At 34.0% G+C, this 24,130-nt stretch overlaps 1 protein-coding gene across 1 annotated transcript; it reads left to right on the top strand.

Moving 5' to 3' along the window:
- The first annotated feature begins 323 nt into the window (after nt 1-323).
- On the top strand, nt 324-22,717 carry LOC128241723 (heat shock 70 kDa protein 12A-like). The gene is made up of 7 exons (XM_052958780.1): nt 324-397; nt 629-776; nt 17,545-17,696; nt 19,095-19,319; nt 19,670-19,823; nt 20,205-20,342; nt 21,207-22,717. The coding sequence occupies exons 2-7, from the start codon at nt 632-634 to the stop codon at nt 22,127-22,129; spliced, it is 1,737 nt and encodes a 578-aa protein (XP_052814740.1). The 5' UTR covers nt 324-397; nt 629-631; the 3' UTR covers nt 22,130-22,717.
- The last annotated feature ends 1,413 nt before the right edge of the window (nt 22,718-24,130 follow it).

Here is a 24,130-nt window from a genome sequence, read left to right on the forward strand (position 1 = left end):
TATTTAGCAATAGATAACTGTATGTATTTGTTTAGTTTTTATTTTTACTTTTAACAAATCCGTTCAATCATTTTTCGGTTAAAGACGGGAGATAAATCATACTGGCTAAATTAGCGAAATTCTTTTGTCAATATAGTCATCATTTCAAAATATTTTTGTGTTATTTCTGGCCAAAGTCGAATTATAAATATAGAAATAGGGTATTTAAAAATATTTAATAGAAAGCGCATATCGGTTACTTTTTGGGGCATTTCGGTTATTATTTTTGTATTTCGGTAATTCATCGTATTCGGTAATTCCAGTATCCCGTCTAAAAATACCATCGACGTCACAAGCATAAACCCGTTTCCACATATCCAAACAAATACTATTTCGAAAGTGGATATAGTAAAGAGAAGTATAAAACGTTTTCATTAAAACTAATTGTGTGTGTGTGTGTGTGTGTGCGTGTGTGCGTGTGTGTGTGTGTGCGTGCGTGTGTGTGTGTGTGTGTGTGTGCGCGCGTGCGTGTGCGTGTGTGATTTATTATTATTCCACTTAAAGTTCATGTTTTTCAACACTATAAAAACACATTTACAGTAACAATAATGCTCAACTAATTTTAGCGATTTATCGACTTAATTGACAGGCAATGGGGTCGAATGTTTTGTTGGTGGCCAGTATCGACTTTGGGACAACTTTCTCGGGCTGGGCCTTCTCATTTAAGCACGAGTATGAGCGCGATCCTCTCAAAGTCTTCGCTAAACAGTGGACTGGAGGACATGTGTCACTTAAAGGTGGGACTTTTTTTTAAAAACAAGCAAAATAATTATAAACAGTTGACGCGTAATGCCTAGCTATTTTAGTCAATGTATTGAGCACAATTTAAATCATAAATATTATCAGTGCGGAATTGAAAAGCTTTAGACAATGTAGCATTCTTCTACACCAGGAAGGAAAAATATTTATTTTTCTTCACCAGGAAGGAAAAAATTATTATTTTTCAACCAAGGTTAAAATATGATCACAATAATTGTTAACATAAAGGTATTAACATCACAAGTGTCTAATACACGACAATTTTAAAGCGTTTTAGATCAAAATAAGAATGAAGATATCATGCGTTTTTTTCCATTTTGCTGAACTCCTTAACTAAAACACAATTAATTAGGAATACCCTGGTGTGTTACATATTTTATATCAAGATAAAAATCACATTTGTAATTATACAAAAATCATTTGAAGAGAGCAAATATATATGTTTGAGAGTTTTGTTTTTTCTAGTTATTAATGCAGTTTAATGGTATCAAATGTAGAAATAGATTTTTGTTTTAGCCGTTATTTAAGGTTTGTATGCTTGGTGACACCATACAATTTTGGCAACGTTTAAAACGGCCTTTGTTTACAAACTGCTAATATGTTGCATAATGAACCAGGATACATTAAAGATACAGTTATCGAAGTTTGTAATTAATTGTGTTTTACTTCGAGGGAAATCGGACTTGAAATTATAGTCAATTTGCCAATCTTTAAGGCAAAAAAAAACTTGTTTTAAAAAACTTTATTCATAATTGTACTACGGGCACCTTGAACAGATATGTTGACATATTGTACTTTATCAGTTTGCGTATGGTAAGCAAAACATACGACATTGGATATTGCACATTTCAAATTCTTGCTGGTACGACATTGGACATTCAAAATTGACATTAAACATTGGATATTTAAAAAAACCCGATTGTCGTGCTGACACGACATTGATCATTGGATATTAAAAAATAATGGTCGTGCTAGCACGACATTGGTCATTCTAAAATTAAAATAGTTCTGGCTCGACACTGGACATTAAACATTCAAACATATTCAGAAAATGAATGTCGTGCTGGCATGAAATTGGACATTCAAAAAATTCAAGAAATTGGACATTGAAATTGAATGTCGTGCTAGCACAACATTAGACATTGGATTTAAAAAACGAATGTCGTTAACTGGTTCAAAAGAATCGTGCTACCTGTTACCTATAAATGCATTCCTGAATCAGGAACTAACAGTTTATCAAGTTATGGTTTGCAATTTCCTCTTAGTAAATATCATAATAACTGGTCTAATATATAAGATCTGTAACTGGCAGCACGAATCATTTCTATTTAAACACTTATTAAGTCACTTCGCAAATCATAATAGATAACCATTTGTAATTCTATTACGTCATACTATTTCCGAAATCAAATGAGATTTGCAGCGACCGTATGGTAATCAATCAATGCGCTGTTGTAACTCGTACAGTGAAGACCTATTCATTGAGTTACACTAGACCATGACGGAGTTTGCTTCGTCTTTGTATTCTTAGAAATACGGTTGTACTTCAAATTTTGAAACTATTTAGGTAGTTTCTATTTTATTAAAGAATAAAAGTTTACAGATATATAACTAATATTCGTATTAGTTTATATTTGTTCTGTTTGCAGAAGTAATTTAACACGCATTAAATTTTACGGCATCGTTTTTTGCTATTTTCGGCATTGCCGAAAATATATCCCCTCGTGTATAATAGCGGACAAAGAAGTCCAAATTTCGAAGAATGCCGCGGCTTCGGCCGCTTCTTGTGGAAAGAAATTTTGTCGACAATGTCGACGAAGATTCCACTTGAAACACCAGGCTCTTCAACTACTCAAAGTAGCTCAAAACCATCTCAGAAAGACAGTAATAGCGAAAAAAATGAATGAGATGCTTGAGATACTACGAGTACTCAACTCGAATGTGAACGCACAAAATGTCCGTCTTGATAAGCTAGAGAAGTGTATAAATGACATGATGAATTTCGCTTGGCCCGATGAGGGTCAACATGACATTGATGTTCCGTATGAACAATATAAGTTTGAGGGACAATTTCAGTGTGAATCCTTCAGAGAAAGTTTCAGTGACACAACTGAGAATTAGTCGAAATCCATTTTCAAGAAACTGTTTGACAAGTTCTAGCAAATTGAAGTAGTAGATGCGGATGTACATTCAGATTAAGCAAATCTGGTAAACAGTTCATTCAGAAATAGTTTGTCGGAGGATAATCTAGAAGAAATTCTGAAACAGATACACAGACCGCAAAATTGTGACTCTTTTGTAAATACGCGGGTGAACCAAAGTATCTGGCGCTTGCTTAAAAGTTTCACACAGACAGAAGATAGTAGGTTAAGTTCACTTCAAGGTGTACTTTTGAAGGCATCGGTGAATGTTGTAAAGCTTGTGGAAAATTGGAACTGCTGAAAGTGAAACAGACTCTGAGCATGTTGAATTAGGCTCCACAGCCATTGCTCTCCTTGGCCACGCTGACAAAATGATAAATTCAAAGAGAAAAGAATTTCACAAAGCAGACCTGGACTATAAGTACCACTATTTGACTTCGGCATCTTTGCCCTACACTGATTTACTGTACGGCGATGACAATGACGGGAATGATAACGTCAGAGAAATTAATAACATGAACCGCATTGGTCAACATGGCCTACTCTTTATATTCGAAAGACGCTTGAATAGGCTTTATATAGTACAAATTAAATACATGTAACATTTAACACCAGAGACGTTAGAAATGGTATCTAAGACAAAACTCACAACACGGATAGTAATTGATAAAGTGGCTAAAAGGAAGCCAAGCTCAACTATATCTATAAACCTCACAAATTAAAAAAGTGAAAAGTCTAATGTCAAATGTACTTCAAGTACGACATTCATTTCTTTAATGTCCAATGTCGAGCCAGCACATTTGATTTTAGCTCGACCATTAGAAGAACAAAGAGGCTTTACTACTCGGCCCGGCGTCTGCGTTGGTGACGGCGATGTCGTCCGGTTAAAGTTTTAGTGCAAGTTTGTATTTTACTTATAACTCAAAAATCTTTCATTCAATTTACTTAATACTTTACACAGTCGTCCTGGACCATCACATAATGAGGTTACACAATTCCGTTTTATCCTTGATACCAATTATGGCCCCTATTTAGGAAATAGGAAATTAGGTTAAAGTTTAGGGCACGTTGTGTTAGGTTAAAACTTTTAGGGGAAGTTTTTACTAATTATTTCTGTACTTTTCATTCAAATGACTTAAAACTTCACATAATTATTTATGACCATCTTACAATTCGGTTACATAACTCTATTTACCCTTAACACAAATTATGGCCCTTGATAACATTTTTTTTATTATACCTTTTCTTAACTTTTTATTGCCTTTCACAGGCACATTATTATATCTTTAGAGTGAAACTTGATGATTGGAATGGCATGCGTCGTTTTTCGGAATGGCAGGCGGCGGCAAACTCACCTATGGTATCGAATAATTTTAGGTTTGACATTTAGTGACCAAACTTGGTATATAAAGAGTTTATGGGGACCTTTCATGGGATTGCGTTTGGGGCCCCTAGGATCAAGGCCAATGACACTGTTACTATAAATAGAAAAATAGTTGGTACTGAATATTTTAGGGTTTATATATTGCGACCAAACTTAGTGAGTAGGGGAAGTATATAAAGACCTTTCATGGGATTATGTTTGGGGCTCCGATAGCCATGGTCAAGGTCAAGTCAAGATCACTGTTGTCTAAAACTACAAAACTGGTTAACACTGTAAAACTTAAGTTGGTGTTGACATATTGTGACTAGATTTGGTATATAGGAAAAGTTATTGAGACCCTTCATGGGATTGCGTTTTGGGGCCTCTAGGGTCAATGTCACTTTTTCTAAAAATGGATAACCGGTTGAATGGCAAATGTCGTTCTAGCACGACATTCACTTTTAGCTCGATTATTCGTAGAATAAGAAAGCTTCACTCCTCGCCCCAGCGTCGGCGTCGGTGACTGGATAAAGTTTAAGTGCAATTTGGCATTTTCACCTTTGACCCCAATACCCTTCACTCAATTCACTTTATACTTCACACAGTTGTGCAGGACCATCATACAGCCATTTATCTCCATATTATCATTAAAACAAATTATCGCCCCTGATTGACTAAGGAACTTACGTTTAAGTTTTAAGGCATGTTTCGATTATTTACTAATTACTTCTATACTCTTCATTCAATTGACTTATTACTGTACATTCTTGTTTAGGACCATCACACAATGAGGTCACATAACTCCTTAATACAAAATATGGCTCCTATATTGACTTAGGAACTTGATTAAACTTTTAGGGCACATTGTGTCAGAAAAACGTTTTAGGGCAAGTTGGGATTGTTTCCTTTTAACTTATAAACCCTTCATTTAATTGACTTAATACTTCACACAATTATTGACGACCATCTTACAATAAGGTATCGTAAAACAATTTCATCCTAAATACAAAACATGGAACCTGATTGACTTAGGAACTTAGGTTTTAGGCACATTGTGTCCGGTTAAAAGTTTTACGGCAAGTTGAGTTTTTCACTAATTTCTTCTATACCCTTCATTCAATTGATTAAATAATTCAAACAGTTGGTTATGGTCATCTCACAATTAGGTTGCATGACTTCATATAGTCTTAAATATGGCTCTTGATGGACTTAAAACGTAAAAGGTTTTCAGGCAATTTGGGGTTTTTACTTAGCTCTCAAATACTGTTCATCTAATGTATTTTACACAGTATCACGCAATAAGGTTAAATAACTCCATATTAACCCTAAATAGAGAAAATGGCCCTTGATTCACTTTTTTGTTTACTTTTTTATTTACTTGTTAATGACTTTTGACAGCCACATTTGTATATTTTTACCAGGTATTCAAAATGTGAAACTTGGTTATTATAATGACGTACATTTGTATGTCGTTGTTTGGGCGGGCTGGCGGGAGGGCGGCGTCAAACTCACCCATGGTATAGAATAATTTGAGGTAGGTTTGACATATAGTAATAAAATGTGGTATATAGGAAGATTTTTAGAGGCCTTTTATGGGTTTGTGTTTGGGGGTCCCCAATGTCAAAGTCAAGGTCACTGTAACTTAAAATATAGAAAATGGTTGGTACTGAATTACTTTAGTTAGGATTGATATATTGCAACCAAATTTGGTATATAGCAAGAGTTTTATGTGATAGTGCCTGGGACCCACGGGAGACATAGTCAAGGTCACTGTCACTAAAATAAAAATTGTTAATACTGAATAACTTTGGTCAGGGTTGTGGGAAAACTAAGTATAAAGGTAGAGTTTATGAAGACCCTTCTTGTGATTACGTTTGAGGCCCCTAGTTTCAAAGTAATTGTTACTTAAATAGAAAAACGGTTGGTACTGAATAACTTAAGGTAGTGTTAATATATATCGAGACCTTTCTTGCGATTGCATGAGGGGACACTATGGTCAATGTCACTGTTGTTTAAAATAGATAACCTTTTGATGCTGAATAACTTCAGTTAGGTTTGTGACCATACTTGGAACATAGGAATAGTTTATGGAGGACTTTCTTGAGATTGCATTTGTGGCCCCTAAGGTCAAGGTAATGGCCACTGTTATTAAAAAGAGAAAAGAAGTGTTCCAACTGGATCTCATAATGAAGGTTCTTCTGTCAATCATTGAAAACCTGGTTTTGTTGCCTTGCGGCGTTTCTTGTTTGACTTTTTATTGCGTTTTATAAGGACATATTACATACTTACTGTATACATTTCTAAGACAAAGCGGCGTATAGTCGAGCGACTCGAGTCGATTTTAATATCGAGTGTTGTATGTTTAGATAACCTCACTCAGTTTTTTTATTGCCATTATTACTATGGGGGATAACACTGACAACACTTCATATTTTGGTTTGTGTCCAAGGTGGATGCCTAAGGTCCATCGTGTGCATATAACTGTTGTACAACATTAAATAAGATATTTCGCCCCTAGTGGTGGGAAATGAGAACTTCAAAGTTTGTTTTATCTTCAGAAAGCATGTATATATTTACATCTGTATGCACATTCAATCTTTGCTCGTACGATTTTAATTGAAATACTACTTTTGTACATTATGCATTTTATTTATTTTTAAAAACTGACTTATAATGTCTTTTGATATAAATTCTAATTAGCGAACACATTATTTATTCAGCACTAAAATAGTATTTTATGATAACCATTCTATGAACATATTTCAAAATACACGTGAATATAGATATGTTTCGCTAAAATGCAAGTTAAACAAAATAAAATCTATTTTTGTATTTATATCTTGCTTCTAGAGAGTACATTTTTCAAATACGTCGTAATAATTGTTCTTTCCATTTACTGTCAAATTAGTATTCGCAATGAGGTGTTCGTTTAAAGTAATACATAACTTTTTAAACACTTTTTTTCTAGTCCGAAATAAAAGATAAATGGTTTTACCGCAGCTTATTAGAAAAAATATCTTAAGCATAGTATATATAATTGAACGTAGAGACACCATCAGTACTTAATGTTTTGATACCGACGAAACAGGAGACTCAGTTATAAAGGCATAAATCTTAAAATATTTGGTCGCTAAATTGATCTGAAAGAATAAATATATTATTTAATACAATAAAAAGAACTATAAACAAAAATTCATTAAACTATCATTCATTTCTGGAAGATTTTTGTACGAAACTTGTATTTAATAATTTATGGAAAGAAAATAGTGAGTTACATTGATTATTCTTCATGAGCTGTGATGGTGTGCGCCCTTTCTTATGAAAGGGACAATGTGACGACATTCTATTGTTTAGCATAAAATAAGTTTTTCAGAGAGTGTTTGATTACTATGGTAATTCAATGGAAAAAGCTCGTTCAGTTGACTAGTTTAACGCATAATTAATTATAAAAATAAAACTTCCGATATTAATGTTATATATACGATACATAGACTGTGTTCGTCTAGAATTGTATAAGGTTTTGATATATTCGTTTTTAGCTCGACTATTCGAAGAATATGTGGGCTATATTACTCGCCCCAGCGTCGGCGTCGACGTCAGCGTCGGGTTACAGTTTTAGGGCAAGTTGGGATTTTCACTTATAAATTCAATACCCTACATTAAATTGACTTAATACATCACACAGTTGTTCAGGGCCATCACATGATGAGGTTACATAACTCCATATTATTCTTTACACAGATTATGGCCCTTGATTGACTATGGAACTTAGGTTAAAGTTTTAGGGCAAGTTGGAATATTTATTAATAACTTCTATATCCTTTGTTCAAATGACTTAATACTTCACACAGATGTTCAGAGCCATCACATAATGAGGTTACATAAGTCCATATCATCCTAAATACAAGTTATGGCCGCTGATTGACTTAGGTTAAAGTTTTAGGGCAGGTTAAAGTTTTAGGGCAGGTTGGGATTTTATTTTAAAAAATCTATACCGTTCATTAAATGCACTTAATAAAATTCAAAATTATTTACGACCATCTTACAACAAGAAACATAACTCCGTTTTAAGCCTAAATACAAATTATGGCCCTTGAATGTTTAAAAAATATATTATTTTTTTTAATTTCCTTTGAAAGGCATATTTGTATATTCTTAACCACATTTTCATAATGGGAAATCAAGTGATTTGAATGACTTGCGTCATTGTTTGGGCGGGCTGGTGGGAGGGCAGCATCAAAGTCACCTTATGTATCGAATAATTTTAGTTAGGTTTGACATAAAGAGACCAAACTTGGTATTATTACATCGTTATTGTATTCTAAGTCAAAGCGGCGTAGTCGAGCGCGCTGTCTTGTTAAAATATAACGTCACAGGTAAGTGACGTCGTCGGGATTTTAAATAGGTAAATCAACGACGTAATGGTAGCAATAACAACGTGACGTCGTATTTTACACTTCCCTATTCTGCACATTGCTAATATCACTCCTCACTCCAATGGATATTACTCCTGCAAACATTTATACTTACTGCCCAAAATAGTACCAAAATAATCATTAATGAATTATCTATAAACTGTAGTACGGGTTTTATCTAATTATGTGAAACAAAATGAAACGAGCAAAGCGTTTCACAATCATTTTTTGTAATATGTCGTTTTTCTGCCGGTATTTTGACGTTTTGGCTGACATTTTATGCTTCCGATTTCGGATATTTGAAGAATTGTTTTGATTGTCAATGACTTTACAAGGATACATTGACGAATCCTGCATCGGTGAGTTTAACTTAAATTATGAATTATTATGTAGTTGTTCTGCTTTTATTTTGACAAAAACTAACACAGGGGATAAAACATGCTAAATTACAGTCAAAATCGAAAGAGAACAACAATGCATCATCGAATTTCTGAAAATGCATTCATTTATTTACACAGTGATTCAATCCATTTGATTCAATAATCTGTCGCATTTTCCGCAAGGGCTATTTATAAACACATCGTTTTTAAGAGTGGCCAAAAACAAGAACAATTCGATTACTCATACGGCATGCAACCTTAAAAGCCGAGAGTATCCGAAATAACCAGGAAGTAATTATTGTTTACTTTAAATGCCAACCTCTGTAATTAGTAATTTATTTTGAGTAAACATTGAGATAGGTTAATGCATATCATTGTTTTATTATAGTTAGAATGCTATTTATAAGGTGTTGCCAATTCTTTTGCATGAAAATTAGTCAAATGTTTTATATTTCAAATAAATAAGACTTTTGCAATTATTTTTATTTTGGATATTATGATCGGTTTTAATGAAATCAACAGACCGGTTTCTTTAGGGATCTTGTCACTCGGTTTTAAAACAAGTAAATAAACTAATGGAGAACTGGCGGATATTTTTAATAAACTTCTCAAATTATTAATTAAAAATCTGTCAAGCTGAAGTTTGTTATCCTGTCATGGAAAGAATATATTTAAAATTCCTTAAACATGTATTAAAGGTGAGAATTCAAGCCACAAACGCTTCTATTTATGGTGAGCTTGGGAGGTTTCCCTTAGATATTGCACGTGAAGAGCGAATTCTAAAATATTGGTACAAAATTATAACTAAACATCAGGGCTCTTCGGTGCATGAAGTGTATTTGGATCAAGTGAATAATAATATTCGTGAGTCTTTGGCATTAGAGGTAAAGCAATTGCTTAATAGTTTGGGATTTAGTTATTTATGGAACAATAATGAAATTTCCGTGCTTCAATTAAACAGTGTCATACAAAGATTACATGATCAGTATTGCCAACACGTCATCCAAATTAAAAACTTATTGTAGTATAACGCGTAGGTTTGGTTACGAGAATTATTTAAATTGTATTAAAAACGACAAGCATCGTATTTCGCTAACCAGATTAAGATGCTCAGCTCACAAACTTGCAATCGAAGAAGGCCGTGTTAGAAATATAGAACAATATGAACGTAAATGTATATTTTGTCAAATGAATGTTGTTGAAGATGAGTTTCACTTTGTTCTTGTATGTTCTTTTTACAGAGACATACTGATTGAATGCTTACCTAGATATTTTTATCTATGGCCCAAAATGCAAAAGTTTAAATTGTGAATGTCAGCTGAGCAGAATAGTACACAAATTAAACTTGCTAAATATGTATATCTTTCAACTCTAAGACGAGAAAGTATCATACATGTGTTCCACTTACCAAGACGACATGTCGCTTGCAGGACCCGTGTTCCTACCTCTAAGATCAAGGTCACACTTAGTGTTTATTCACAATGGAGTGCTGCATATAAGGACATCGAGCATAGGTTGTCGTGTCCGGGCTGTAACTTTCCCTTGTATAGACAGATTTTAAAATAACTGTCCACATGTGTTCCACATACCAGGACGACGTGTCGCGTGCAAGATCCGTGTCCCTACATCTAAGGTCAAGGTCACACTTAGTGTTTATTCACAATGGAATGCTGCATGTAAGGACAAAGAGCATAGGTTGTCGTGTCCGAGCTGTAACTTTCCCTTGAATGGACTTATTTTTAAAAAAACTTGCCACATGTGTTCCACATACACCGACGTGTCGCGTGCAGATCCGTGCCCCTACCTCTATGGTCAAGGTCACAATAAGTGTTTATTCACAGTGGAGTTCTGCATATAAGGATATGGAGTATAGGTTGTCGTGTCCGGGCTGTAACTTTCTCTTGTATGGACAGATTTTAAAATGACTTGCAACATGTGTTCCACATACCAAGACGACGTGCCGCGTGCAAGACCCGTGTCACTCCCTCTAAGGTCAAGCTCACACTTGTTTATTATTATTCACAATGAAATGCGGGGTATATTGACATAGAGTAAAGGTTGTCGTGTCCGGGCTGTAACATTCTTTTGTATGGACATATTTTAAAATAACTTGCCACATGTGTTCGACATATCAAAAGGACGTGTCGTGTGCAAGACCGTGTCCCTACCGCTAAGGTCACACTTTGTGTTATTCACAATGGTATGCTGCATATATAAGGACATAGAGTATAGGTTGTCGTGTCCGGGCTGTTACTTTCTCTTGAATGGACAAATTTTAAAATGATTGCCACATGTGTTCGACATACCAAGACGACCTGTCGCGTGCAATACCCGTTTCCCTATCTCTAAGGTCAAGGCCACACTTAGTGATTATTCACAATGGAATGCTGCATATAATGACATAGAGTATAGGTTGTCGTGTCCGGGCTGTAACTTTCTCTGGTATGAACAGATTTTAAAATAACTTGCCACATTTGTTCCACATAACATGACCACGTGTCGCGTGCAAGACCAGTGTCCTTACCTCTAAAGTCAAGCTCACATTAAGATGTTTATTCACAATGGAATGCTGCATATAAGGACATAGAGTATAGGTTGTCGTGTCTGTGCTGTAACTTTTTATTGTATGTACAGATTTAAAATAACTTGCCACATGTGTTCCACATACCAAGACCCATGTCCCTACCTCTAAGTTGAAAGATATATTTATAAAGTTTATTCACAATGGAGTGTATGTTGTCAAATATGGGTGGTTTTTTATATGTTCAGAGGCAATTTAAATAACTTGCCATATGTATTTGACATGTAAAGACAAGATCAACTGTTCATGTACTGACCTTGTTCACATTCGGGGGCATTCGTCACATACTGTGACGGCTCTTGTTATACGTGAAATATCAAAATCGTGATAGTGTTAATGATCTGTGATATCATATTGTCATGCTCTTCTCATGTATGTAAATAAAATGTTACGGCCAGAAGTAAAGGCGATGAAGTTGAATGTTTGTGCTAATAAACTATTGAATTGAATTATCGTTTATGCCGCATGTTTCTGCTAATGGCATTGTCCGATAAATTCATATTTAAAAACTTAAAGGAGCTCGACAACCAAAAATCAATTAATCAAATTACAACGCCAAGTTTCGATTAAGTGTTTTATTGGTTAAAAAGAAAAATGCAGGCTGGCTTTTATATAGGCATTTCACAATTAAAACTAAGGAAGTAAGCATCTTCTAGACATTAATTGGATGCCTACCAATTTTAATTGTTTTTAGATCATACATTATCACTAAGTAACTAATACTTTAATAAAAATGGGAAAGTTTTTAATTTTAACATATCAATGTTTTAAGGTGTAAAACTCAGGAAACATGTTTATGTTCTGTATAGTTACTTGGATTATAAAATCGCTGTGTGAAAAAATTATTCAACTTTTTAAACATTATTAGTCTTCAAATTTATTGGAATTCCTGGTATAATTATTTCAATTGCTTTCATTAAATTTCAACTCAATGTTGTGATTATTCATTTGAAATGATTTTAAACTTCACATTCCATAAGTGGCTGTTCTTACTTTTTGACTAGAATTTGTGAGTACTTTTACACATTAGTAAGTCTGCCAATTCATGGATGGTCAGTTTTGTCATTTAATGGCCTTTTTTCCCTTTTTTTATTTAATCTTTTCTTCCTTTCATTGAGATATAAAGCCATGAAATACATTCATGGCACTCAAATTCAGCCACTCAGAATGAGAGGTAACTTAGATCCATGATGCATATTTACAAGAGAATATCTCAAGAACATGCCATTTGCTTAATTTTCTTTGGAATTATACCTTATTGTAAGTTATTGAGAACTCTTTATAAACTTTGACATTTTATATGATGACACATTTTATTATTTGTAAAATAAATGCTTTTGACATTTTTCTGAGCTGTGAAGTTGAATTAATTTTTAGATTAATTCTGATAAATACCAAACTGTGTATAGACATTAAACCTCATTACATATATATACATAGTTGTCCCTCTCTGAACAATACATAATCATCTTTAATATGTTTCTTTTTACTTTCAGTTTCACTCTCACCTGACTGATGCAGATTCAGTAACCTAATCGTATTTACTTTTTTATCAAATTGTATTTTTTTTGCTCTATTAAAATTATAATGTTGACCTTTTTGAGGAATAATTTGGAAAAAAATAAATTATATAAAGAAAAAGTAATTTGCTATGTACAAAAAGTGGACAAAAATGTTGAACAGTATGAAGTTTTAAATTAGAAAATCCTTACTTCTCTAAGTATGTATGTAACTTTATTAAAATAATACCTGGTAATATAATGTATTCCCTTAATAAAATGTGATAAAACCTTTTTACACTGTATGTATACATCTGTATATGAATGTTGCCATATAAACTGAATTCATGTGGTTTCTTTTGTGTACATGTGTATTGAAATCAACACATTCCTTTGTTTTATTTTCAGGCTCTTGATGGTTTCTGAGAAAAAAAATCAGCTTGGTTAATTAGACAGTAATTTTCAGTATTTGACAGTGGTTCTATCATGCAACAGTCATACAGTCATGAAGTGTCTCACAGATTTTCTCACAATTCCTGCAATATTCAAGATTACAGTGTAGTGCAAAGAGGATTAATTTTCTTGCAATAAGAAGTATCTGCACTTCCAAATACCCCAAATACCCGGTACAGTGAACAGTTCCTTCATTTTTTGAATGATTATAGAGTGAAAATGTTTCCATATAAAATGTTGTCTAAATTGTATGTGTAAAACTTCACATGTTATGAATGGTTACAATTACATGCATTGACAGTTTGATTCCAAATCTATGCACATTTTGATTCCAATAATTAACCACAAAAGTATTTTAAATTTGGTATGAAACAGAAATACTGTCCTTTTGTTTGTTTCTAAACAGTAAGTGGTATTATTCGTGTTTATAGATACCATGTCAATTTAAAAAACACCTCTTACTCCCATATAAGATTTACCAAAATTAATACTATTGTTTTATTATTCCAAAAAGGACGAATAAATGTCGAAAACAATGGTTCTAATGAAGGATACCTATTTTAACTTGAAGGAAATGTGCATAAAACACAGTATTTCTACCATTTGAGATCATAGCAGATCACAGTAAATCTTTAAGCATTCACCAATCATTTAACATTTTTGCGTTTTCAGCTATTAAATACATGGTTACAATCTTGTTATCAATACTAAATATTTTCCATAACTGAATTATTAAGTAAGTACTTCAAGGGTTAACAGTCAAGGTATATGTTTGTTATACATGTGTATGCATTGATATTGACTAAGTGTGTCACTTTAAACGGTTGCCATGGTAACTAAATTCTTGTGTTCTTAGGAAACTGTTATTCTTGTCTAAAAACCGAAGTATTTTCAATGTGATATTTTTAGCACTTCTGCTTTAGTCAATGAAATATATTCGTTATTTTTTATTCATTTGGTCATACTTTTTAAACAATTATTATTTTATAAATATAATTTAACCTTGAAAATTGCTGACAATCTTATTATTATATATATTAAAATATTTAGAGTTGCTAGATGGGTTTAAGTTCACATTTTGTACAATTGTCAGGCAAACCAATGCAAGATAAACATAATTCTCCTTTCTAACAAAAAGCGGTGTTTCTTAGCATTTTTATTGAATGATTACCATGGCAACTATTTTTGGTTTGCCTTTAATCTTCCTATTTATAATACTATTAATTGTAAAAATGCAACAGTCAAGCAGTGAATGGAAGAATGTAAATATTCTTTGACTTTTATCATAATGCTAGCTCATTCTTCAATTTATACGGCATTTTTAAAATTTCTTAAAAGTCGACGTTTTTTCATCATTTTTGAACGTTAAATAATTTGCTTAAAAAATCGTTTAAACTCTGATATTTATCTGTGTGTTGATTTACATATTTTATTTTATTTAAATTCCGAAGTTTTGAATATGACCTATTTTGGCAGAAAAATTGATAAAATTGTAAAAGTAAAAAGGCCATAATTCTGTCAAAAATTGATGGATTTTAGAAAAAAATGTGCATATTTGAGTTTGTAATGACGTAACTTTTAAAAAGATATATCACTGTACTATACCGCATGAAATTAATTTTTTACGTTGTTATTGCTAGTTATGGTAAAAGTACCTTACAAAATCTGCACACAATGTTTGAAAATCAAGGTTAACCATGTACATCGGTTTTAATCACGGCTTTCTGGAAATAATCAAGAACAATCTCTTCCACGGAATTTTCACAACTGAAGCCCACGCTGAATACTTTGCATGATGTATAATTAGTGATGAAACGACTATTGAGTACAATCGATTAATCGTCGCTGACAATGCTATGTCGGCGACAATCGATAGTGGTTGTCCAAAATCGATGTCGCTAATGTTACTTCCGGTAACTACGTATTTTTTTGTTTTGTCGTCAAAGCCGAGTAAATGTCAATTTTTCTTTCCGGTCAATTCTCATTGGGTTCATTTAAACAAGAGACTGGTCACTCTCTTACACAAATGCGGTGAATGTAAACACTTTTACTTAGAAACTAATAAACTCTCCCAAAATTACAAATTGTTTTAATTGTTTTTCTATTTCATAAAACCTTCTTCAATTACCTGTCTCTTTGGTGTAGTGGATCCGGTCTTACCTGCAAATACGGGGATCCCGGCTAGATGCATTCAGTTTTTAAACCTTTTTTGGCATCGTTTGTAATTGACTAATTTACTTTTTTGTGAAAGTTTTATGAAATTAGGATATTCTAATGAAATGTTCAATATAACAGATTATTGAATGTTCACAAATATTTAATATGCTTTTACATTTTCGTCTTTGAAACGATATTTTTCCGTACATTAGGTCGTACTTTTTGTCATGAACGTTAATAAAACGTATTCGAGCCACTTATAAGGCCAAAAAAATAACCTGTGTTTCCGGTAACCCGACCGACCCTATTTTTTCCTCGCCGACCCTAATCTTTTTTTAGACATAAAAGTAAAAAAAATAATTTTTATAAATTCTTTCGTAAAAAAATATTTATTTCTTTAAATATATCGTTATTATTTTCGTTGTTAGTCTTTCAATGTCCCCGGAGAATATACTTTCATTCCTGATTATGTATTACCGAGACGGGAAAACAAAATGGCGGAGGGCGGCAAACCCTGTCCGATATCTTAAAATTGGCAAACGCATGTTTACGGTCAAAACACGTGGTTGATCCCCGGAGGCATATTTTGCTGTCTTTTTAATGAAAATATTATTTATCCATATCCATGTCCAAAATAAAACTTACTTTTTTTACGATTACGCTTTGCGTATATCCTGCAGGCTTCTTACGATTAGGCTTTGCGAATTCATGCAGGCTAACTCACAGGTTCCAATACACATTTCATTAATCGTCATATTAATTTATCCGCAATTATCAATGGAAATCCAAACAAAAACCTGCGAAAGTTAATAACACATTTATTGGAATGCGTCGGCAGCAGATCAAACGGTACAATTTGTGACGTCAGAGCACGAGCGGTGATAAGATCAAAGGCGCGTGGCTATGGTGTGTATCTAATTCAGTCAGTCAAATACCGTATGATCCCGTTTGATTGCCAGGATTTCGCCTAGGCTGGTACGAAAATACCATACGATCTAAAAAAATAATAATCAATAATCGTCATCTGTGAATCTTAAAACAATGACCGAAATGTTATAATTCACTATAAATATGAATGAAACTTTGATTGTAGTAATGTACGAAAATAAGATACGTAAAATAAATCCATATCCGCGTTTACTTGTTCCGTTTTATTAACCTACCTCCGCTTGAAGGCCTAGTTTAAGGAGCTCACAGTTGACAAGAAAATCGGTGATTTTCATCAAGCAAATTAAAAATTTAGTTCATAATTGACTGTTTGGCTAGAACATTATCACAGATTTGTTAAAATCGAAGTGCTGGATATTTCCTAAAAACCGATCACGACTTATAAACGAGTATTGTATACAAAAAACACCAGATTTCATGAGCAAAATTGACGGGAAAATACGTTAGTCGAAGGTAAGAAAATGATTTCAGACATTAAACAATGCTGTTTTATCAGACTTTTTGTAAATTAGGAAACGCGTAGATATAACATAATTGATCTGATGCAACAGAAAATTGCATCATATGGAAAGTGTGAAAAAAAAAAATCCCGACCTACCGACCCTATTTTTTTTCGCCATGTTACCGGAAACACAGGTATTTTTTTGCCCTAATTGTAAATGATTAACAGATCGAGCACGTTTGAATATTTTGGTAAATACGACGGAATTCAGAGCGGGCGCCAAAAAAACTGGATTATTATGTATTTATGGATGGCATGTGAAAACGGTCCATCTGGCGACGTTCATGAAAAGTCAATTTCATTTTAGCGCCCACATGTGCGTTGATTCGCCCTGATGGCCAAAGTCTTGAAGCGTTCGGTTACGATGCGGAAGACCGGTACACTGAACTGGCTTCTGAGGATAAACACCGTCCTTGGTACTTCTTCAAACGTTTCAAGATGATGTTATTCGATAAAATGGTGAGCACATTTATAATTGACCATTAGCAATTTAATCGGCAGCTACCAGTCTTATTAAATCTACCCCAAATGATAATCTTAAAAATAGTTCGAGGTTGGATAAACAATGTCCTGCACATTTCTCAATATGGTTGTGCTTTCATATTATATTTCAACCAAATATTATGCATTGCGAAACCTTGTTTAGTTGAAACTTATTTATTTTACAACGATTTTTACAACATTATATTAATCACTCTCGTTGGCACGATTTTACGCGAGAGTGTGGTCTTATGTTGTGGGGTAAACCGGAGTACCCAGAGGAAACCCACTTGTCCGGCATGGTGACCACAAACCAAATTCGCATGCGCCCAGGCCGGGAATCTAACCAGGGTCGCCTAGGTGAGAAGCGAGTGCGCTTACCACTGCGCTAACTGGACAACCGAACCGGACACCTTGTTTAAGTTTGTTGAAATTCATACAGACTAAGGACTTTGGAACCGACTTAATTGTCATCTTCGTAGCAGTTACACGAATTCCAGTCAAAAAATAAAAATAGACGTACAGCTCAATTGTTCCGAAATATTATTTTGAGAGAACTTTAATCAGAACTGTTGCACTAGTGTTAATGATCATTTTCATATAAACTGTCTTCGTAATAATCCTGACTGTGATTGTGGACAAGGAACAGAAGATCAAGAACACTGTGATGTTAAATGTATTAGATAACGTTATAAAATACTCGCATATTTTATCATTTTAGTACATTAAAATCGTTTAAAATCCTTATGAAAATATTATTGCGTTTTTGGGCTGAAGTCCAAATGTATATAAAAGTAACCAAGCATTTTAAATTATTTTCCTAAAACACAACGTTATTGGTTTTGGATGTTAGAACAGTGTATACATTATTTTATTTTTTTGGTGGAAACATTTCTCGTTTTTACCATATATGAATTTGTATTTCAAAATTACTCTATTTTGCTATTCATGTTTAATTTTAAATACATACCACATTGTCGTTACAATGACAAATGGAAAGGTCTGAAACTAATGTTGTTATTACTCGTAGCCCAAGGCAATTGTTCTAATGTTTTTGATATGTTTGTTAGTGTATGTATATTTCGTGTGTAATGATGTAAAGAAGGAATATATCAATAAACTATTATTAATCTATTACATTGTATGTACTATGCAGAGATTGATCCAGGGTACAATGATAACATGGAAAATTACAAAAAAGTACACTTTTCTATTAGTCGAATACTAACATGTAAATATTCGTTTATCTTGTATTAATAATAATGTCATGCTGTTGTGTTTTTCGTTAATATATAAAGCTTTAGACCTTAAAGCAAACTATATGACGAAATTGATTTAAACAATTTCATTTCCAAATTTAACCATGATTGAACATAGGAACTTCACAGAGGCACGGAAATTGAAGACGTACTCGGAAAGAAACTTACCGCAAAGACTGTTTTCGCTCTATGTATACGTCATCTAAAAGAGGATGCCGAGAAGGTGATGCAGCAGCGCATCACAGGATCTGCAATAAAAGACGAGGAAGTATTGTGGGTTCTCACAGTACCGGCTATTTGGAATGACCCTTCAAAGCAATTCATGCGGGAAGCGGCCGAAGAGGTTCGTGAATAGATAGAGGTCATAAAAATGTACCATTCGCACAAACTTTTGAAAACATGTTAAACAAATAAGCACAAGAAAAGTTGAATCTACTTCAAATTCAAGTAAATGATGTACTATTAAAAAGTTTTGTTCCAAGACGAATATCAAACCATATTTTAGTTTAATCACACTATTACTCTAGAAATGCAACGACTGCCCCTGCTTCGTTTGGAGAAGTTGTTTTCAGCTCAGTCAATTCGTATTTATTTATTTCCATTGCGATCGTTGAGCTCTCGGGATGTGGTGTTGTAAGCAACATTCATTTTTTTTTAAATATCTGATTAAAGTTTGTATAATATATCGTTAAGGCTGGCATCCTCCGATGTGGTTTATTGATTGCCCTCGAGCCTGAGTCAGCGTCTATATATTGTCGCCACCTACCGGCAGAAATGTGTCGGGGGACAAGTGTGTCTGTCACTACATTCGAACCCGGGACAAAATACATGGTGCTCGATGCAGGAGGTACATTTTTCTAGTGACTACAGCTAGAGGATTCTAATTGACATAAAATGTTATTTACGTTTAGTATACAGGGATAAAACATATCCACTTTCATAATTCCTTTCATACAACCATATGATTTAGCAGTTTCTGTAAATCGTTCATTATCACTTTGATGATTTAAATAACGAAAATGAACGTCATTTCCGATGTCTTCTTCATCACATAAGGCTGAAATTTTCAGATTCTCAACTGCCTTATATACGCTTCTTTTAAACGATATATTGTACACCTATTTTAAAGAAAAGTAAAGATGATTCGATACAATGTCTTGTTGAGTATACTACTTTAACGACCTTTTAAATATCAAAGCAATTTACTTAATTTTTTGTTTGTTTGCAGGAGGAACGGTTGATATTACGGTGCATGAGGTACTTTATAACGGCGGTTTGATTGAGCTCCACAAAGCTAGTGGGGGCGCGTGGGGCGGTATAAAAGTCGATGAAGCCTACGAAAAATTCTTAGACGAAGTTACCGGAAGTACGTATTTTACGTTTAATTTCAACTTTTTTAGCTTGCTATCTTAACGCCTCAAATCATAGCGTCATATTTCATGTAAACACCATGGTTTCAGAGATCATTGTGCAAAACGTTACACTATTGAGTGTAAATGTCATTTATTTTGTAAAATGCCGTAATATCAAACTACATATTTATATCAATTATACACATTTTTGCATATAAGGAAAAACAATCCGCCCGTAATGAACATAATTTTTTTCTGAATGTAGCAGAAATGAAAAATAAATTGTGAATTGAACAACAATTACAGTTCATATAAAAGCGTATTTTAAAATTAGAAACCAGGAGGTGCAAGGGGCGGCGGAGGGTGTTGTTTGGTTTTCCCTCCGTGCAGGATTTCAGAAATGGCGAAGCGCGATAACGTAATCAAAACCCACGCAAACGGTTATAGTACACTTATAGTAATTGCCGATCGCTGTCTCAAACGCATTTAACTCCCCTAAATATAATTTAACCATGCTAACTTAACCTCTCAAGTCTTAGTTTTATAATTCGTGTAAATACCATGGTTCCAGAGTTCATTGGGCTAAACATAACACCATTGAATGTAAATGTAATTTTATTTTGTAAAATGACATAATATCAAAGTACATAATCATATCAATTAAATACATTTTTCAGTTTCAAAGTTTCATATACGGACAAAGTTATACTAGTAATAAAGATGACAAACATCGTTATTCATTACACAAGTAGTTGCTCGTCGAATAGGAGAGAAGTATCGGTCAAGTAGTTAACAGCATCATAGTATTCATCTTATGCCAACGAAGGTTCAAAATAAACATGGAGATATAATGTTTGAAACAACACGTTTTCTTGCAGGCAAGGATGTCCTTAAACAATTTAAGGAAAAGCACATGGAAAATTATGTCGATCTGATCCGAGACTTCGAGATTAAGAAAAGAGATATATCCACGACAGGAAAGTCTAATTTCAGACTGCCGTCAGCGTTGCTTGATTTGGTAAAAGAAATAACAGGAAAAACTATTAAAGAAACGATTGTTCAATCTGTCTACAAGGAATCAGTCTCTTTCATCGGCGACAAGCTAAGGGTAGAATCTAAAATCGCGATGAAGTTTTTCGACGTTTCGATCGACAGCATTATTGCTCACGTGTCATCTTTGATCCAAAAGCCTACTGTTTCCGGTTGCAGTGTAATTGTAATGGTAGGTGGTTTCTCCGAGAGCACCCTTCTCCAGGATAGAATTCGATCGAAGTTTTCTACTATGGATGTAATTTCGCCGAACGAAGCAGGGACAGTCGTTCTCAAAGGCGCCGTCATATTCGGTCACAATCCGGGCGCTATTGCACAGCGAGTTCTCAAAATCACGTATGGCCAAGAAATGACGCACGTCACTAAAGATGAATGTATTCACGATCATCCCGAAGCAGATCGAGAGAGGGATGACAATGGTCAAATGCGATGCTTAAACCTCGTTGATATACATGCAAGGGCTGGTCAAGCAGTTACAGAGGGTCAAGAGCAGCCTGAACAGGTCTATACGCCGGTGTACGACGACCAAACCGAACTGGAATGTTCAATTCTTACGAGCGATATCGGGAATCCCATATACGCCACGGATTGCCAGGAAATCGGCAAGTGGTCTTTCCCAATCACCGACACATCACTTGGTCGAAAGAGGGAATTTGGAGTTACCTTTATGTTTGGAGGAACAGAGGTTGTTGTGAAAGTTGTCGACAAGGTTTCTAAGGCGGAAAGGAAAATCCATCTAGACTGTTTGTAAAGAGATAGACATGAATACATTCAACCAACTAGAAATGAGTCTGATTGGATTGGTGAACACTATGGTACACATAAATATATGTATACTTATTTTGAACATTTACCATATAGAAAAGATGCCCAAATAGCACAAGGCTCATTTTGCTCCATATGGTCCGTTATTCAAATAATGAAGTTGTTTATTATTTAATTATATGTGGAAGTTGTTTTCATTTATGGTTAACTATTGTTGCAGAATGATGTTTGAGAACACTGAAACAATTGACAACATAAAGTTGTAAGATGGAAGAAATTAGATATTATAATCCATGTACATCACAACGTCGTAGAACGCTGCATCAGCGTCAATCGATAAAGGCCTCAGACAATATCGTATTTAGTAGCATATATTTGTAACGTTCTACAGAACATTGAAGAGTCTTGCGTGAGGAAACAATGCCTTTAATTTTCTGTAGAACGATAGGTTATATATTGTATAGTGGAAGTTATTATTTGTGGACCAATCAGAATTCCTTCTTCAACAGTTTCACTGCAGTCTATTATTGGTCCACAATTAAGTGCATGTACTAAATAAAACATGTGTATTTAACTGTTTCTTATCTCTCACGTAAACTTTAAATTTCCTTATATAAATAGTATCATATGTCAATCAGTTTTTGTCGAAAGCAAAGGTTTTACATGCATAAGTGTGTTTTACTGTTTTTTCAAATGGTAACAACGCAAACACATTCAGCTTTTGCATATAAATGACAACTTTAAAACACCGAGAGAAGCTTACACGTCTGGCCTCCATGTAGGCGTATTTATATTGCGATTAAAGTGATATAAATTTACTAAACAGGTCGAAATATCCTTCGAAAATGCCAAAATACTTAAACAAACCGCTATTTTGTTCCGCATCTAACATTTCGTTCACTTAAATTCCGCAAAAGTAAATTACGTTGAAACCCCTGATGGGAGAAGGGAATTTTCATTTGAAGTAGAAAGTTTATCACATGAGGGATACACTATAATGTTTCGTGTATGTAATATGAGAGTCGTGTATACGCTATTATGTTTTGCATAAGAGAAGGAAGTATCACCGAATGTATTAGACTAAACTAACTGTTTGAATGGAACTATTTGGACTGTACTCAGTTATGTTAAGTGTACATATAAAAAACTCTATGTACATTTTTATTCAGGTCATAATTGTTTGTTCGACAGGCATGACATCAAGAGGTAGATTTCATTTTTGGATGGTGATTATTTTCGTGCACCCACTTGATGCTATGTACCTACGGTTTTTGTTATTGTTCAGGTATAATTTCTGCTCCTGGGTCTTTATATCGAAATCATGTCATGAACGTTAAAATCGTCAATGAATGCTGCGGAGAGTACTTGGTTTGGAGTTATAATCTGTATTGATAACCTAAAATAGATAACTCAAGTTTCAGAGTATTGATATATGTTTGCATTATTTTGTAAACACGGAAATATGTGAACTATGAGGGATTTTCCACATGACGAAATAAGGTTTATTCTTAACACCTGATCATACGAAATTACAACCGAATAATACATTAATGTTTCAAGAATCGTATGATTTTAGGTGAAATACAAATGTATATATACCGTAGCTGGCCATACGTAAGTCATCTGCCAAACAAACACCTGTTTTGTAACTTTAGATCAGCTGTATACACAAAGAAAACGCACTAAACTATGATAACTGGTTAATGTTTGGTAATATGGCCTCTACTGATTATCGTTTGTCGAATACTTTAGGGTATAAAGACATACAGGCTTTGTATATAGTGCACTTGGAGCTCATACCAAATTTTCTTAATTTGTTCCTTGAGGTGTTGTTTTGTTTTGATCACATGTTTCTTCTTTTCAAGTTTGATTTTGATTGTACACCGCACATCGATGATATTGATGTCATGGCTCTAAGAAGGCTTGAAAAATATAGTCACCTTCTGGAAAGTTCTGGAAAATAACAGGCCAAAGGTTACTGTCTAAG

Source organism: Mya arenaria, chromosome 2 (genome assembly GCF_026914265.1).
Source record: "Mya arenaria isolate MELC-2E11 chromosome 2, ASM2691426v1".
In the NCBI taxonomy this organism is placed as follows: Eukaryota; Metazoa; Mollusca; class Bivalvia; order Myida; family Myidae; genus Mya; species Mya arenaria.